This window comes from Equus quagga, chromosome 18 (assembly GCF_021613505.1).
Source record: "Equus quagga isolate Etosha38 chromosome 18, UCLA_HA_Equagga_1.0, whole genome shotgun sequence".
Lineage (NCBI taxonomy): Eukaryota > Metazoa > Chordata > Mammalia > Perissodactyla > Equidae > Equus > Equus quagga.
This window is the reverse complement of record NC_060284.1, coordinates 5,807,758-5,825,738: the sequence shown is the minus strand read 5'-3', so window position 1 is coordinate 5,825,738 and position 17,981 is coordinate 5,807,758. Positions and strand designations below refer to the sequence as shown.

Sequence of the window (17,981 nt, the reverse complement as noted above, 5' to 3'; positions counted from 1 at the left end):
GTCTTTCAGAAATTTGTCTGAAATCTCTTATGGGCTGGGCTGACTTCTAAGTCTCTCTCTCTCTCTCTTTTTCTCTCTCTCTCTCTCTCACAAACACACACACACGTGTGCACCCGCGCTCAAATGTGGTGCACGTGCACCACACACACACACCCCTCCCTGTTCTCTTTCTATTGTAGGTTGATTATTTTTTTTATTCCTTTGCCGTAATTGTAAAGGGATCTCAGTAGGGCATGGCTGTAAATGGCCTGGTCCACCCTCTTGACTCAGAAGGACCACTCCTCTTCAAAATGAACATCTGCCACTTCCCTTCACCTGCGTTCACACTGGCTCCTGAAAGGCCATGCTCCTTCAGTAATTTCTGGTTTGACTTTCACTACAATGCGTCTTACACAAATACATCATCTGTTTCCGTAGCTTCGCCATAAATCTTCAAGGTAAGAGATGGTGAGGGACCGACCCCAAGTAGTAGGAAAGGGAGTGTAGTGGAAGACACTGATTGGAGAGAAATTAAGTAGTTAGACTTCACAGAATTTTTAACTGGCTGGATGTGGTGCTTAAAATAATAATTCCCAAGTTACTTGTTTGGAAAACTGGATAAACAATGGTGCCATTAACTGAAATTCCATTAATTTTGATATGTTATATTTCCACCATCATTCATTTTGAAAATTTATTAGTTTCTCCTAGGATCTCTTCTTTGAGATATGGATTCTTCAGAAGTATGTTGTAGAATGTCCTAATATTTGGAGTTTTTCTAGATATCTTACTGTTAATGTTTTCTAATTTAATTCTTTTGTGGCTAGAGAACATATTCTATACGATTTCAGTCTTTCTGAACTTATTGAGACTGGTTTCAAGATTCAGCTTATGTCTATCTTATTCAAAGTACTATGTACACTTGAATAGAATGTGTTTTCAGCAGTTATACGGTGTAGTATTCTATAAGTATACTTATAAATATAGAAGTACCTCTATCTGTTATAGATGTATAAATATGTAACTATACCTATGAATTAAGTCACAGTGATTGTTAGTTTTGTTCAGATCATCTGTGTCTTTACTGATTTTTCTGTCTTAGGTAAAATTGTACTTCTTCCCATAAAGATTTAGAAGCTTTTTAATTTTATAAATCCATTTACTACCTACATCCTTCATAGTATAGTTTCATAAGTATTACTATAAAACCTACAGGATGATATTATAATTTCGGCTTTCAGCAATCCTATACGTTTTAAAGAGAGTAATAGAATAAAAAATAACCAAATATTTATCAGAGCTGATGCTCTTCAGTACTTCCTGAAGATGCATTTCCATCTGGTATCATTTCTCTTCAGCCTAAGAACTTCCTTAAGCATTTTTGCAGTGAAGTTCTGCTGGCAGCAAAGTCTCTGTTTTCTTTTACCTGAAAGTGTCTTAGGGATCTTGAAGCAAAGTTTTGCTCGATACAAAATTCTGGCTGATAGTTTTTGGGTTTTTTCTTTCAACATATTAATAGTGATCTTCCAATGTCTATTGGCTTTCATAGTTCTGACTTCCAGAGTTTCTGACGAGAAGTCAGGGGTATTTTGAATTGTTCCCCAGTATGTAACTTGTTTTTCTCTGCTGGGAAAATCTACGTTGTCTGCTGAAAACCTATATGCCTATGATCCTAAGCATGGTTTTCCTCATATTTATCCTGCTTTGGGTTCACTAAACTTCTGGAATTTGTAAATCTATGTCTTTCATCAAATTAAGGAAACTTCTGACCAGTATTTCTTTTGATACTTTTCTACTTCATTTTACCTCTCCTGTCTTTCTGGGATTCTTATTGTACATATATCAGAGCTTTCATTATTGTCTCACGGGTCCCTGAATCCCTTTTATTTAAAAAATATTTTCCTCTTTTTTTAATATTAGATAATTTCTATTGATCTATCTTAAATTTTCCTACCTCTTTCCTCTGATTATCTCCATTCTGTTTTAAGCTCAACCAGTGAATTTTTTATTTCAAGTGTTATATTTTTTAGTTCTAGAATTTCCGTTTTTAAAGATAGTTTCTACTTCTCTGATAAGATTTCCCCTTTTTTCACTGATTGTGAGCATATTTTACTTTTCTCATTGAGCATAGTTATAATAGCTGCCTTAAAATCTGTTAATTCTAACATCTGGGTCATTTATTTCAAGGTTGGTCTCAGTCAATTGTCTTTTCTTTTGAAATTAGGTTTCATTTTCCTGATTCTTTGTACCTCAAGTTGGATTTGTCCTGAACATTATGACTGTTACAATATGGAGACTCTGGAGTCTGTTATATTTCTACAAAGAGTAGTGATGCTTCTGTTTTAGCAGTCAATTAACTTGATTGGGCTCAAAATATAAATTCTGTCTCTTGAGCAGAAGTTCAGATTTCAGTTCAGTTCTTTTATCCCGAGCTGGGATGCTTGCAGTTTTCCCTAAACATGTGTGATTCAGGCATCGCTGAGAGACTTGGACAGAGTTTATACTGGGAAGGTGGTAGGGCTACCATCTTTGACTCTCTTTTTTCTGTCATTCCCTTCTCACTTTCCAACAGCTTTGGTTGCCCTGAACTTTGTCCTCTGGTTCTTCTGGCCAGAAAGAAAGTATTCTATTAGAGTTTTAGATGCCCCGTGCAATGCCAACTTCAGCCTGCCTTCAAGCTAAAAGCCATAAAAATGGCAACTTTGTCCCATGTAAGTCAGTTATTCCAACTTTTAATGCTTTTTCTTTGTCACTTGCTTTTGTTTACTCTCCAGGACCCTCAGGTAATTTGTGTGAGTGTGTGTGTGTGTGTATTTTTTCTAGAGTATTTTGTCTAGAATTTATTATAGTTGTTATCCGAGACAGAGTGGATCTGACAGGGGCTTAGTCATCCTGAATCAGAATTCTCCAGAGTTTTTACTACTTCCATTATCTTTTCCTATTGCATTGCTCAATACTTCTTAAACATTTATAAAAAATAGTGGTGATAGGTGTCACTCTTGTCATGCCATAGACTAGTGTATTATCGTTAACTATGGCTGTCGGTTTTATATAATTTTTAAAATCATGCTAAGATATTCTTTATCGTATTAAGAAAGTATTCTTTCTTTGTAATTTTATTACAGTTTTTATCAATGATGGTTGTTGAATTTATCAACTCTATTTTAAATATTGTAGTTATTAAAATAATTACATTGTTTTTCTCCTTTGACCTATTTGGTGATGAATTGTGACAATATATCTATTGGGAAACTTTAATTTCTTGATGACTTATTTGGCCATTATTAACTGTTCTATTAGTATACTGTTGAATAGTATTTTATTTTGAATTTGCAAAAACTCCTGAAGCCATGTGTGAAATTAGCTTATATGCTTCTTCTGGTGCATTATCTTTTCAGACTTTGGTATCAAGACTACGCCAGCTTATAAAAAGAACTGAAAAGTTGTTGTTGTTTACTTTTTAATTTAATTGATATTATATTGCATGATAATTATTTGTTGCATACAAGTTTGAAAGATTTTTATCGATACATCTATTTGGGTCTGGTTACTGTTTTTGAAGGTAGTTATTTGAGACTCATTTACATTTCTTTTAAGAATTATTGGTATGTTCAAATTTTCTACTACTTCTCAAGTCAATTTGGGTGATTTTTCTTTATGTTAAAGTTTCTCTGTTTGACTTTCAAGACATCTGTAGTCTGTCCCTCTCACAACTCTTCTTCTTACCTCTTCAAACTTGTCTCCTATACTCAATAAATGATAAATGCCTCTTGCTCTAAATATGCTGTTTTCTTGACCGTCTTATGAATACTCCAGGTTTATGTCATTGGTCATATGTCATTATGTCATATGCCTCTCTGGAAATGCCCTCATCTCCAAATCCTAGAATTAAGTTCTTCCTCGTTGATAAAATTTTCCCTGTCTATTCCACGGAATTGATATCCCTCTCGTCTGAACTCCTCCTCATTTATTGATCAGCTTGGTTCTTAGTGATATTACCCTATTACATTATTTACTAATGTTCCATGTATGCTAATCATACCTATCCAATAAGAAAGTGAGCTCTTTGTGGCCTAGATTTTTGTCATATGCTTTATTCCTATCTCATATTATCCAGAACTAAATATATAGTGTCTGGTGTGAAAAAAAATTGTGAGTGCTAAACAAATGTTTGTTTGGTTTGTTGATGGAGAATCATAAGTTATGCAGTTTGTACTTATATGTGCATGTAGATTTTTGGATATTTAGATATTTGTGTTTCAGTAAAAATATATGGATCCAATGTGAGACCCTAACCCAGGAAAAACTGGATCATTTTTTTCAAGTTTCTCTTTCTTTGCTCGGAACTATTCTGCTGTACCTACTCTATGTATGAGACAATAAAGTTTCTGTTCACACGGAGAGGGCTTTTTTTCTCAGTATTTAAACTTTAGACTTTCTTTGCATTTGGAGAAATAAATTTTATATGCAGATAAACTCTATGTTTTAGAGACAAAGGAAATAAAAGTTAGTGAAAAGTGTGAGCATAGGCAAATTTTAAAATTTCTGTTGATTTCATTCCTCATCCATGAAGTGGTAATAACACCCAACTCATAGGGTTATTTTTTTTTTTTGAGGATTAAATAAACATTGTGTTTGAAAGTATTTAAAGAACTAGACAGCTGTTAGTCATCATAATTACATATTCCAAATGTGAATAATTAACTATAAATTATTTATCCATATACACATGGAAAAAATAATTTCTAAGATAGTTTCCCACTTTTCCTGATGTCTAGGTGGAAAATGCTAGGCCTGTGCATCATCTATATTCACAGCCTAGACGAGCATGTGGAAGAACATTGGGTTCTACAGTCTTTTCTCCTGTACCCACCGTCCAATTGAATGCTTATAAGAAGGAAAAAGACTCTGCTTTATTTACAGGTATATACTCTTAACTTTAAGACGTAAGTGTTAAGAAAATCTTTTTTTTTTTTTAAGATTGGCACCTGAGCTAACAACCGTTGTCGATCTTCTTCTTTTTTTTTTTTTCTTCTCCCCAAAGTCCCCCAGTACGTAGTTGTATATTCTAGTTGTGAGTGCCTCTGGTTGTGCTATGCGGGACACCACCTCAGCATGGCCTGATGAGCGGTGCCATGTCTGCGCCCGGGATCACAACCGGTGAAACCCCGGGCCGCCGAGGCGGAGGGGGTGAACTTAACCACTGGGCCACAGTGCCGGCCCCAAGAAAATCTTTAACCAAGGATCATATTACCATGTATTTCACTACTTAATAACATCTAAAGACTTCCTATCATAAAAATGGTAAAGTTCAGATTACTTAGTATGGTATATAAGATCTTTCCAGACTCTATTCATTCTATCTCTTTATCCATATTGATTCCAGACGCACTGAACAGTCTGTTCCAACTACTGTGTGATTTGATCCATTCTGTTCTCTATGCTCGTATTATACTTCCCCACCTGATAGATTCCTATTCATCTTTAATAGTTGGGACACTTTTAGCTGCAATTAAGAGAAAATCTGCCTACATGTGGCTTAAACAATAAAGATATGTATAATCTCAAATGAGAAGAAGTCCATTAGTAAGGCTGTTCCAGGGTTGGTTAATTCAGGGGGTTAATGATGCCATCAAATACCCAGTTCCTCTATCCTTTCTCAACTTTCCTTAACTGTCTTAGCAAGTAGTTGTCCTCCTAGCCTTGCTGTACAATATGGTGACTGCTGTTCAAGAGAACTTGTATGGGTAACAACATCCACTGAAAAGGAGGAAAGCTCTTTGGTCCCTTGTAAGAATGAGGACAATATTCCCCAAAGCACCCCCAGCAGACCTCCCCTGTAACTCCCTGGCTGGAATTGCTTCATGCACCCCTATCTAAACCAACAAATCATTGTCGCCTTAGATTAGTTTCCAACTTTTAACATAAGTCACAGTAAGAAATACTTTTTATATCCCAGTCTAATACACACACAGACACACACAGAGCAGAAGATTCAGATTCATGGAGCCCTAATTATTTGTTTTTCTCTGCTAGTTGAACTTGATTGCAGTAATTTAGTGTTTTGTACAGTTATTACTAAGGATCCATGTGATGCACTCATTCTATTTCAATTTTTAAAATGCTAGTCAGGAGATACTAAATTGATTTATTGTCTAAGTTGATGGGTTGTGGCTCACATTTTGAAAACACAGGCTTAGAATGTTCAAGATTCACTCCCTTGAGTTAGGAAGGAGCCCAGCCTCCCTTGAACGACATGGTTGCTTGGAGGAAGATGAATAAGATAGCAAAAAAAGAGATGAAGGGACTGTTAAGTAGGCAATCCTCTGTTTCCCACACTATTCTTTAAGACTCCACTCAGATGCTGTATCTTCTCTCAAGTGTTCCCTGAAAGCAGCGGCAGGGTGTTCTACTCTGTCGGCAAAGCAAATTTCCCTTTGTAAAATTTCTTAAGTTTCTCTACAGAAGGGGCATTATAGTTCTTTTATCAAAGTCCCATATTAAGACTTCTGGGAACGTTGGCAACATAAATATAAGTTTATCTTGACCAAAATGAAAAGAAAAAGAAGAAAAATTCGTTAAATTGAAACTAGGACATTAATCCCAAACTCAAAAAAATCTGCTGCATATTACAATATGAAGTAGTTTGAAAGAATTTTCTAGAAGTTGATTCACAATTCCGTCTCCTGAGAGGAAGGAAGAATATTGAAAGAGCTAGTAGAAGATATGCTAAAAATATTCCCGTTAATCATCACCTCCCACCACACACACACACACACACACACACACACACACACGCACTCAAAGAAAAGGAGTTAACCAATGGTGGGTCACGGAGAGATGGAAAATCCTCCCCCTTGAATTCCAAGTCAGCAGCACTCCAAGTCTGTCTTAGCAGTGTTTTGAGAAACACGTAATGACCACACTTAGTCAGTTATTTCCCTGGCTTCCTAGTGTTGCTTCAGATGTACTCAGTTAGGGGGAAAACCTCCTAAATTGGAGGAGTCAAGTCGTGCAAGGAGGGTCGACAACAGAAGAGACATGATGGAATTTCCTAGGAACCATCTTTGCAAGTGTGAATAATAGCCACCAAGATAACTGCGTGAAGAAAAACATAGGTCCCCATCAAACAGCCTAAGAGCCACGAGGCCTTTCTTTGACTAAGTTCCTCTCAAAACCAAATTGCTTAGCCCAAGAGAGAGGTAAAAAACTGGAACCCAAATGGCACCTTGCACATAAATGGACAGTGTTCTCCACCACCACCACAGCAGAGTCATGAAGAGGTCTCACACACATGCAGTGCTCAGAAACAGGTTTCCCCATGATTTTTCAGGGCTCCAGCTCCCCCATCAGTCTACTCAGGCAGATACAGAAAAAATATCTGGATTTACACGTTAATTTCTCAGGGGAGAATTTAACAGTCCTCAGGTAAACAAGGAGAGCATCCAAAGAAAATGTAGCCCTATTATTTTTGGACTAATATCAAGCCCAGGTTTCAGTGTCCTGAGTCAAAGGTGAGTAGATAGAAAGACAAAAACAAAACATGGGACGTATCAGAGATTCTGTAGCCAAAAAAGGAAATAATTTAAAAGATAGCTGACGGTCACATTTTTTGTACCCCATACAACAGGAGATAATTTAGACAATAATCATTTTTTGTGCTCAAGAAACTAAAGAAAATAAGAATTTTATGAAATAAGATTTGAAAATATAAAAAGTAATTGTCAAGGATGAAATTGTGCTATCTGAGCTAAAAACATTTTTTAGGAAAATCACATAGAATGCCATGTGAAGGCACAAAAATGTGGCTAGATTAGACAAGACAGTAGATTGAGGGGAGAAAATAGATATCCCACATTGAGTTAACCAGTGTGTTTGAAGAGGAGAACAGAACAAGTTGAATGAAGTGACTGAACGGGGAGTGGGGAAACTATCTGGAGATACTGGAAATGCTCAACATCTTGGTTTTGGTGATGATTGCATTAATATATATATAGTTGTCAAAAATCATCAAACTGTACATTTAAAATGTGTGTATTTAAATGTATGTAAATTATACCTCAATAAAGGTAAATTGAAAAGAAAACAAAGACTAACACTAAAAAAGTCTAAAACACCAAAAATATAATAAATTAAAATAATCTGTTACATCTAAAATAATCAACAGAAAATAATTTAATATTTAATAATCTAAAATAATGAGAAAAGTGTTTGTATAAATGCAGGGAATATTAATAATATTTCATTTAAAATACAAACTAAGATTAGTTTTTAAAGTCATGAATTATGTTATAATTAAATATATAAATAATTTATCAGATTCTGTGCTCATCATTGTTTCCTGCATCCTGCCATCTGTGTTCACTTTTATTTTTCTTGAATGACATCCTTTAATAGTTCTTTCAATGATGAGTTGTTGGTTCTTAACTCTTTTTGATCCTTGTATATCTGGAAGTGCCTTTATTTTGCTGTCACTCTTGAATAACAGTTTAGTTGATATTGATTTTTAGGTTGAAAATTATTTTCTCTCAGCACTTTAAAGATACAGCCTCATTCGCTTCTGGAATCAATTATAGGTTAGAAATCTCCTCTTGGTCTAATTGTCACTCCTTTGTAGAATGACAATTAATGTCATTCCTTTACTTTCTGGTAATTTCGGGAATTTTCTCTGCATTCTTTATGATCTGCATTCACTACAATGCATGTAGGTATAGATTTATTCTTATCTCTCATCCTCACTTTGTGAAATACACTTCTGTTAGTTAGAATTATTGGCCATTCTCTCTTCAAATATAGATTCTCCACCATTTCCTACATTTTCCTCTTCCAGAACTATTAGACAAAGTGTTTGTCTTTCAATCTATCTTTCATGTCTTCTAATGGTTCTTTCATATTTTTCATTTATCTGTCTGTGCATTCTTAGTGAATTCCTTGGTGTTTTCTTCCAATTCATTAATTCTCTGTTTGGTTCTGTAATCCAGAGTTATATTATTTATTTCCAAGATTTCCAAGTGTTTTTATATTGACTTGTTCTGTTTTTTTTTTTTCACTTCAGCCTGTTTTTATCTCACCATATCTTGTGTTTTTATGTGAATAGTTTTTCGTTTGTGTCTTTGAAGTTCCTAAACATGCCATATTTTATCAACTCTAAGATGTCACCAATGATACTGTCAATTAAACTATGACAGAATGCTAACATACACCATAGAATTGAGATATGGTAAGAATTTTAAAGTTGTTTTTAGGTTTTTCTATTTAATTTTATTGCCAAATTTATCTTCTATTTGTTGACTTTGCTGATTGTCTTTCTTAGCTTTATATTTTTCAGTGTTTTAGACTTTTAGAAGGTTCTCTCTTCCCTCAACACTCACCCACTTCACCTTCCTCCTTCCTTTCTAGACGTTTTACCACCCATTGCTGCCACTCAGACCTCATGGCCCTCAGGCCAAACTAGATTTGAAAGTTGTGAATGGGGCTCCCCCTCTGGGAGATACTGGGGATATGGCAGATCCAGTCATCATGCCTCGGTGTGGTTTGACTTAGTTCCTGGTCCCCAGTTGGCAGTGGGAAGGATTGATTTCTAGTCTCTTTTCGCAAGCCAGGGAACCTCCACCCAGCCCCTTATTTCGGGCAGTGCATCTGTCTTCCTCCCGTTTGCCTTTCCCATTTCTGTAAATGGCATCTACCCAATTGCTGAGGCCAAAAATCTAGAAATCATCCTTGATTTCTTTTTTCCCCGATATTCCATATCCAATCCACCAGTCAATATAGTTCGATCTACCTCCAAAATATAAGCTGAAGCCCACCACCCACTCTGCTACAATCCTTTTCTAATCCACCAACATGTCTTATCTAGACCACAGCAACAGTCTTAACTGTTACTCCATTGCCACTCTTGCCATCCACATTCCCCCTGACTTCCACAGACTGTTCATCTCTGAGCAGGCAGAGTGACCTTTCCAAAGAATAAATCAAACCACTTTATTATTCCATGAAAAACTCTCCAAATGATCTCTATTATAACCAGAATAATATCTTAACTCTTCACTATGGCTTATGTGGTCTTATATGATTTGCTACCTATCTCATCTTACCCTACTCTCCCCCTCACTCCTGCACTCCAGCAATGCTGGCCTTTCGCTGCCTTCAGCATTCCAAGCTGATTGCACAATGAGACCTTTACCCTAGCTCCCTCTGCCTAGTAGTCTGTTCCTCCAGCTCTTCACCTGGCTGCCTCGTTCTCTTTCTCAGATTTCAACTCAAATATCCCCCCCTGAGAGAGACCGCTTGTGGCCACCCTAGGTGAAGTACCATGTTCATATTTTTCCATAATACTCACAAGTAGTTGAAATTATTTTATCTACTTGTATGTTGGTTGGTTTGCTTGTTTATTGGCTATTTCTTCCTTTTAGAATGGAGCTCCCCAACCAATATACTGTGGTCACCTGTTGTGCTCGAAGGTGTTAAAGATGTGCTGAAATATTTTCAGCCTTCAAAGACTGCTGGGTTGGCCGCGAGGTAGCCTGGCTACAAGTGCACTCAAATGTTTATCCCAGTGTACTGTGCAAAGAACATGAATTAAAATGTTTGCCATGATGTGGAAAGGTTAGGAAGCTTTCCGCTAGAATAGAAACTACTTGAGGACAAGGAGAAAGCTGGATTTATTGCTAGTAGCACGTGTGTCTGGGAACACTCTTAAGAAAGTAGAGAAATACTGGAATGGCCACCAGGCATGTTTGGAAGAGTTCAACCTCTGACACTTTCTGAAAGCCTGGTGGCAAGATCTGTTTGCCACCTGCTAACTCACTTCCCTCCATGCCACCAGCGTTTAACCATCTGAGGCTTCCTGCTGGCCAGTGATGGCTTTACATATTTGAGAGACATGAAAATTTGGGAATGCCTTTCTTTCACAAAAATCTCCAAGACCAGTTTTCTGTTTGATCTGTCTTAGCCAAACATTAGATTCTTGATCTTCTCCAGTTCTATCTTGTTCACTTGAGAAGTTTTACTGAGTAGCTATGACAGATCAGGCACTATACCAGGTGGTTTCCATGTGTTATTTTACATTGTAAAATATTTTATATAAGGTATTTTCTAAATGCCATAATATTTATATGTCTTTGATGAAAATCTTTTATAATTTCAGCTCAAACTGACAAAAAACCTAGGGAATCATTTGATTTGGTTGGTCACTTAGAAGATTATGTAAATAAAAGGTAATTTATTTTAAAATTTTTAATGTTTTATTCTGTTCAATGATGTTTGTAATAGGAAGAGTTCTGCTTTTATTTTCTAGTAGACAAGAAAGAATTTCTTCTGACTTCCTATTACCATTTAGGCCATGCTGTAAGCCAATGACTGGTCCAAGATTGCTCAGCTAGTCAGCATCACATTCAGACCTTAAGCACAGGTTCTCTCTGCTGCAAGTTTACAGTCAAATGGAGAGAAAAACAAGGAAAATTAAAGGGAGAGAATACAATTGTGTTTTTGTAGTAGAGACAAAAATTTAATTTCACTGCAACATGGATGTGCTCTTTCTCACGAGATCCTAAAACTCTGTGTGATGAAAAAAATCGTATTAGTCCAGCGTGTTTTAAACTTTGGAGCAATAAGGTATAGCCTCTTTAGGTTGAGCTCTGTCTTTGTTTCTTTCTAAGATGGTATCTGAGTATATGAATGAGCAGCTCAGTGGACTTAGTGACACTAAGAGGGAGTTGACCAAGAATGTTGGTCACTGCCCTTGTACCACTGGTCTCATTCCTACATGTTCTGTGGCTGCTGACATCTGCAGCTCATGAACTTCTGGTCTATTCTCTCTGAACTTAGATAGGGGCTACTCTCAACTCTCATTAGTATGGTGGAACTCTCTGAGTCTCTGTCATGTCCTTCATCTGTCCTTAACCTGTCCTTTACCTATGCCAAGGCTTTGCTATGGCAAAGCCCTCTGCAATGGCAAGCTCCTTGACAAGCCTAAAGTCAGTATCCATGTCACATGTGACCCAAGGGAGATCTGGAATGAAACTGTGTCCTCTCTCTGCCTAACCACACCATTCCATCCTGTTAACAAAGCTGGGGCCAGCCTACGTTGGCATGAAGCTGCCCTGCGAAGCACTTGTCTCCCAGAATCTCAGTGAAGGATGTGGCAAATTTCTCTCTACTTTTGCTGTTTCTCCTCTTTCTACATAACACCCCTCCTCCCTACTCAAAAACCAAAGAGGCACACATCTTACTGTCTTGCTTCCGCCTCTGATTTTGCTATTTCCCCTACAAACCAGGCAGGAAGGGATGGTCTTGTCAGGTTGAAAGTCTGTGGCAGAGGGTTTGGGGGAGGTGTTGGCAGTGCCTTTGAGGACTAGGGGAGACAGACAAGAACTGACAAGCTGAGATCAGCCCTGTGAACATTTACGCTGAACTTGTGTTCATTTTCAGAAGAAAATCTCCTCTGCAGACGAACGATTCTAGTACAAAAGAAAATAAATCCACCACAAATTACCAATTAAGTGAGTATTGTTTAGTTAGAAAGAAAAGCTTGCTCCCCTTGTGCTTCGAGGATGAATTGAAAAAGCCAAATGCCAAGATAATCAACATTAGTCCAGCAAAGACAGTAACTTCTCACATGGTAATAAGAATATCTACTACTCTTGAGCAAACACATGTATTATTACTACTTGTGGGAATCTTAGATTCTAGTGACCAGAGCTTTGATAAATCCTTCTGACCTCTTGGTTTCACATTCTGAAGTGACGACAACACCAATTCTTAATGCTCTTTTTAGAATCACCACTCCAAAAATGGGGTGTCCTTTGCACCAGCTGAAAATTTTGTTTTTCTTTATGAAGAAGGCTTTTTCGAATTTTCTTGATTATAAAATAAATATAAAATTCAAATGATGTTTTAAAAAATGACTGCCCGCTGTTTCACTTTTCTATCAATCTATTTTGGGTATTTCAACAGAAAATACATTCATAGACCGTCTGGTAGCTCCCAGAGTCTCTAGGAAGGCTGCAGAGACAACCTGGCTTGCAAGCTTAGCCAGTCAGGAGTTACACCATTACAGCCCCAGACCGCTCCCTTGGGGCTGCGGCTTTTGTAGCAGATAACAGTTTACTATTCTGATGCTGGGCTGGGGACATATTTCTAAGACCTTTGCCACTGCTGCCCTTCAAAGCTAGATATATCTACCACCATCCTCACTAGAATAGTTTTCACAAGGCCCAGTTGGTCACAGTGCTTGCTTTTTCTGAGCTGAAGACTCTCACAGGTGCATCTCATTGGCAGAGCCCAGGTCACATGCCTGTGCCCTAACTTCAAGGGCAGCTGATACCTCTGCCTAAGGGGACATAGACTGATAAGGTGGGAAATGCCAAAGGTGGTGGACAGACCAACAACATGACAAACCTCCAGTACTCTGCCTAAATGGATAACATTGGCATCACCACTAGATTGCAAGGCTAGATCTTTTGTCTTTTCAGTATCATAGGCATTAATGTAACTTTCACACTAAGTACACTAACAGACAATTTGATGATCCTTGTTTCTTATTTTATTAATTATATTTCTAAAGGAAAAGTAGCAATCATTGACTTAAAGTTTGCAAACTAAATACTGGCAATATGCATATTTGACTGGTTCCTTTGGAATTAATCATTTTACCTTATAATGGAAACATGGGAAGGAGTTTAGTGAGTAGCTCATACATACAGATTTTCTACTACTGTGATAAAAATAGTCTATTTTTAACTCAGTCCATTACTTTGGCTATTTTATTCCAAAGCTATGTATTGAGCACCTTTTATGTACTAAGTGTTGGGGTACAATAATAATCATTGTAAAGATAATTTTATATTTTCTGAATTATTTATTAGGATATCCAGACTTTTAATTTTTGTTTGTAATCAGTTATGGTCTTTGACTCAATCCAGTTTTTTGGTATGCTTCTTGTTTCCGGGCATGGAAATCTAAGAAATGTCAGAACAGTGTTCCATTCTACCAACTCTCCTATTTCCCAATGACAACACTCAAGCATTTAAGAAATATATTTATTTCTTTATATCCACTTTATTTCAAAAAGGGTTTTAGGAGGCCAAAAGTTTAGATTTTGCCTCTAACATCTCAACAGAGTATTAAGAAGAGAAGGAAGTATGTCACATAAGAGTATATCTTTTTTGTGTGTTCAAATATCATGATTGTTAACGGTATTAAAAACTTCTATGTAGTCATTTTTAGAATCTTTTACCATTTTATTTTCATGTTTAAAAATACATGTAGCCTTCTTGCCTCAATAGACTGATAACTAAGTACTCTTTTCTCTAATCCATAGGAACAAAAGGACACAAACCCCATAATTTTTCATGAGACTGGATATGTACAAATGTTACTTTTGACAAAAAATAGGCTTCCTTACCATCCTATGGAAAACAGAAACATTTACCCATATAAAAGAACAAATTTGGTTTTAGAAAGAAATCGTGAAATTCTCAAATCTTTAATTAGTTATCAATCTGTTACTCCTTCTAAACCTAAAGGAGCTCTTTCGACAGAAAGGAGGGAAGGTACACAAGCTGTGCCTTTTGATGTGCACCATAGAGCTGCCAAGGATAACTCAAGGAAGGAAGCTAGTAAGCAGACATTTGACAACATATCCTGGAATAAACTCTGTAATTTCTCACAGACTTTTTCCAACATAACAAAAAAGTTTGTGGGTTTCCTTGAAAAAACTCTTACTCAAGAAATGAGTGCTAAAACTAGCAAATTTGGAAGAATGCTTTCTACAGTAAAACCAGTGAGCAAATTTAGTGCCTTACCTGTCAAATATTGCTCAAAGCCTTTAAAAAATAAACTCGAAGTCCATAAGTTAAGTAATGTAACGCCGCTGGACGATTTGTTAAACTTGCCAAATGAAAATTAAACAGCTCACAAAATATTGTGTATACAGCGATATTTGGGTAGCAAGAAGCAAATCATGAGTTCCAAGATCATGGAAGAAATTCTTATCTAAATAGTAACGTTCTAATGGATGGTGTAAGAAAGCAAAGCATAGAAATTGGAGTTACAAATCAACAGTGGTCTGTTCAAGAAAAGCCAACATTTTTAGTAAATACAAGGACAAAATCAGGAAATAATTATCAACAGGAGGAACTTGTTCATGAACTTTTGTTATCTCAATTAGATTCCTCAGCCATCAGCATTCCTACAGTAGAGTCTGTTGGGGACCAAGAATGGCGTAGACTGATTTACTACTGGACACCAAATAACAGTACTACCTTGCTCTGTAATTGAATATCAAATCTGATAAATGTACCTTTGACTTGCTGCATGTGGAATTAATTGTATATCTGTATTTTAGATAATAATTAGAAAATAGTATTACATTAGCAACTCATGCAATTAAAAAGTCTTTGTAAAATTTCAAATAGCTGTTTGTTAGTAGACGTTGGAACTTCATTGCTATATAATGCCTTTTCCAAGCATAACTTTGACTTTTTTCTGAATTGTTAAATAATTTAAAAGAATAACTCATCTTTAATAAGCTAAATAATTTTGGCAGCAAATCCTATAAAGTATTGACCATTTTAAGTATATTATCACATAGCTATTTTACTGTTTCTCATCAACTTCTCATTAACCCCAACAGCATAAAGACAGAACTCAACTTAGAAACAAGTTGCATTTCAAAAGTTCATTTGTAATCCATTTGTTCAAGGACTTTTAAAAATCTTAATTGTTAGTGCTTGAAAAGCATGGGTTTAATTAGAAGCCTTTCAGTTAAGGGAAGGCTTTGGGGTGTTTTGGAAACTTTCAAAGGTAAGGACGTAACCTTGCTCCGTTTCATCTGTTTCCACTCCGGACTCCTCCTCCTTCTCCTCCTTCTTCCTTTTCTTCTCCTCCTTCTTAGTGAAAAGATCCCAAGGTTTGCATCCTAGGAAAATAGAAAAAGTATAAAATAAACCAAAAGAATTTATGAATAAGAAATCAGAGATACTTAAGTAGAAATAAAAGTATAGCTTAAAAGGATAACAAAAGTTATTGTTTGGTGTGTTTGTTTTTAAAATATATAAACCTTTCTCAAGCCTGATTTAAAAGGAAGGAGGGATTACAACTGAGAAAAATAACCATAGAAATATGAGAGAATAAAAGAATCATAATCACTATTACATGTAAATTTATGCCAACAAATTTGAAAATCTAGAAAATAGTGGGTGATTTACTATCACAAAGGAAATGATGGGGGGCCAGTCCCATGGCATAGTGGTTAAGTTCAGTGCATTCCGCTTTGGTGGCCTGGATTCAAGGGTTTGGAGCCTGGGTGTGGACCTACACCACTTGTCATCCATGCTGTGGTAGTGACCCACATATAAAGTGGAGGAAGATTGGCACACATTTTAGCTCAGAGCTAATCTTCCTCAAGCGAAAAAAGAGGAAGATTGGCAACAGATGTTAGCTCAGGGCTAATCTTCCTCAGCCAAAAAAAAAAAAAAAGGAAGTGATTAAAATTGACCCTTGGGAATGGATATTTTGAATAGACCAATTTCCTAGAACACAGTGGCATGCACCAGCACTATATGAGTACATAAATAGTTTTTCTCACTTTATTATTGAAGCCAGTGTGGTAAACAGAATTCCAAAGATGTCTCCCCAAGATTCTCACCCCTTGTTATTCAATCAAACACTAATCTGAATATTGTTGCGAAAAGACTTTGCTGATGACTTTAAGGTTACTAACCATCTGACCTTAAAATATGGAGATTATTCTGAATTATTAGTGGGCCCAATGTAATCACAGGATCCCTTAAAAGCAGAAGAATGCAGAAATCAAAGAGATGCGGCAGAAGAGAAGGTAAGAAAGATGGGGTAGAAGTGGAAGCTGGAGATCTTAATTCATAAGGGCAAAGTTTTTGAGCACTTGTTTACAATATCCCCAGTTTGTTCACAGTTACTCATTTTGTCCCTATTTGCCATGCTTCTGCAGAGCTGGAGTGTCTTTTCCTATCCCATTGGCTTGGGCTTGGTCAGGTGACTGACTTTAACCAATAGGAGGTGAGCAGCCATGACTGGCATGTTTCGCTTGGTTTCACTTGCTCCTGTCCCCCACCGTGAGAACAGCAGGTCTCAGGCAGTGGCCACTCCTTGAACCTGGGTGCCAGTATGAGAAGATGTTGGGAACCAAGGCCAGCTGAATCCTGCAAAGCCCAGAAGAGCCTCAGCCAACACACAGCCCTCGTGTAACACAATCCAGTCATAATTTTTTTGATGTTGTAAGTCATTAAGACAATGGAATTGTTTCCACAAGGTCAGACTAGTTCAGTCTCCTTGGGACTTTGATCCTGGAATTTAACGTTTCACGAGGAATTTTATAGATGGAGAAGGTTTATATTCAAAACTAGGCATCTCTATGTTGTTAGCATTTTATTATTAGAGTATGTTAATCTCATAACAGTACCTCTGATGAATTATACTGGGCAATGGGCTGGCTATAATTTGAGATGGGAAATAAAATAAGAAATGAAATTTTTATCTTGACACATCATCCTCCTGGAGTTAATTTAATTAATATAATGATTAATGTATATTTTAGAGCCTTCTGGATGCAGAATTAAACTATTGACCAACACTCCTAGGATAGTCCAAAAAGGCACATGGGGGAGCCACCTCATAAGGTAGGAGCAGAACCTCCCTAAAAGCTGCTAAGCTCTCTCCAGAGAGTGCTAGACACACCCTTGACTGACCAGAAATTTACTGGCTAACTTCAAAAGGTAAGGGAAAGTTAGGCAAGGACACTTCTTTCCCTGCTCCTCTTGTTTCCCTATGGAGAGAGGGACTTCTCTGTGGTAACACTCATGGTCTCTGGCACCACTCGTTGCTCACTTTTCCCCACTAGGAGGAGTGAGAAGCCGCATTAGCGGTGGTAGCAATTAGCTCAAGTTTCTTGACTGGGTAGGACTAATATATTAAAAGACCATAAGCACTAAGGAATTGATTATTCTCTTCTCTTTCTGCCTCAG

The 17,981-nt window shown here is 36.9% G+C and overlaps 1 protein-coding gene across 5 annotated transcripts in view; it reads left to right on the top strand.

Annotated features, from left to right (window-relative positions):
* The window catches only part of C18H1orf141 (chromosome 18 C1orf141 homolog), a 53,861-nt gene extending 37,876 nt beyond the window's left edge, over window positions 1-15,985 (top strand). For 4 of the 5 annotated variants that reach the window (XM_046645693.1, XM_046645691.1, XM_046645694.1 and 1 more), the window contains exons 6-8: window positions 11,126-11,195; window positions 12,409-12,598; window positions 14,300-15,985. In XM_046645693.1, the coding sequence (XP_046501649.1) occupies window positions 11,126-11,195; window positions 12,409-12,598; window positions 14,300-14,887 (848 nt within the window). In that variant the 3' untranslated portion in view covers window positions 14,888-15,985. Of the gene's footprint in view, window positions 1-4,757; window positions 4,903-11,125; window positions 11,196-12,408; window positions 12,599-14,299 lie in introns of all 5 variants that reach the window. The other variant, XM_046645695.1, reaches the window with a different exon arrangement.
* Window positions 15,986-17,981: the final 1,996 nt, after the last annotated feature.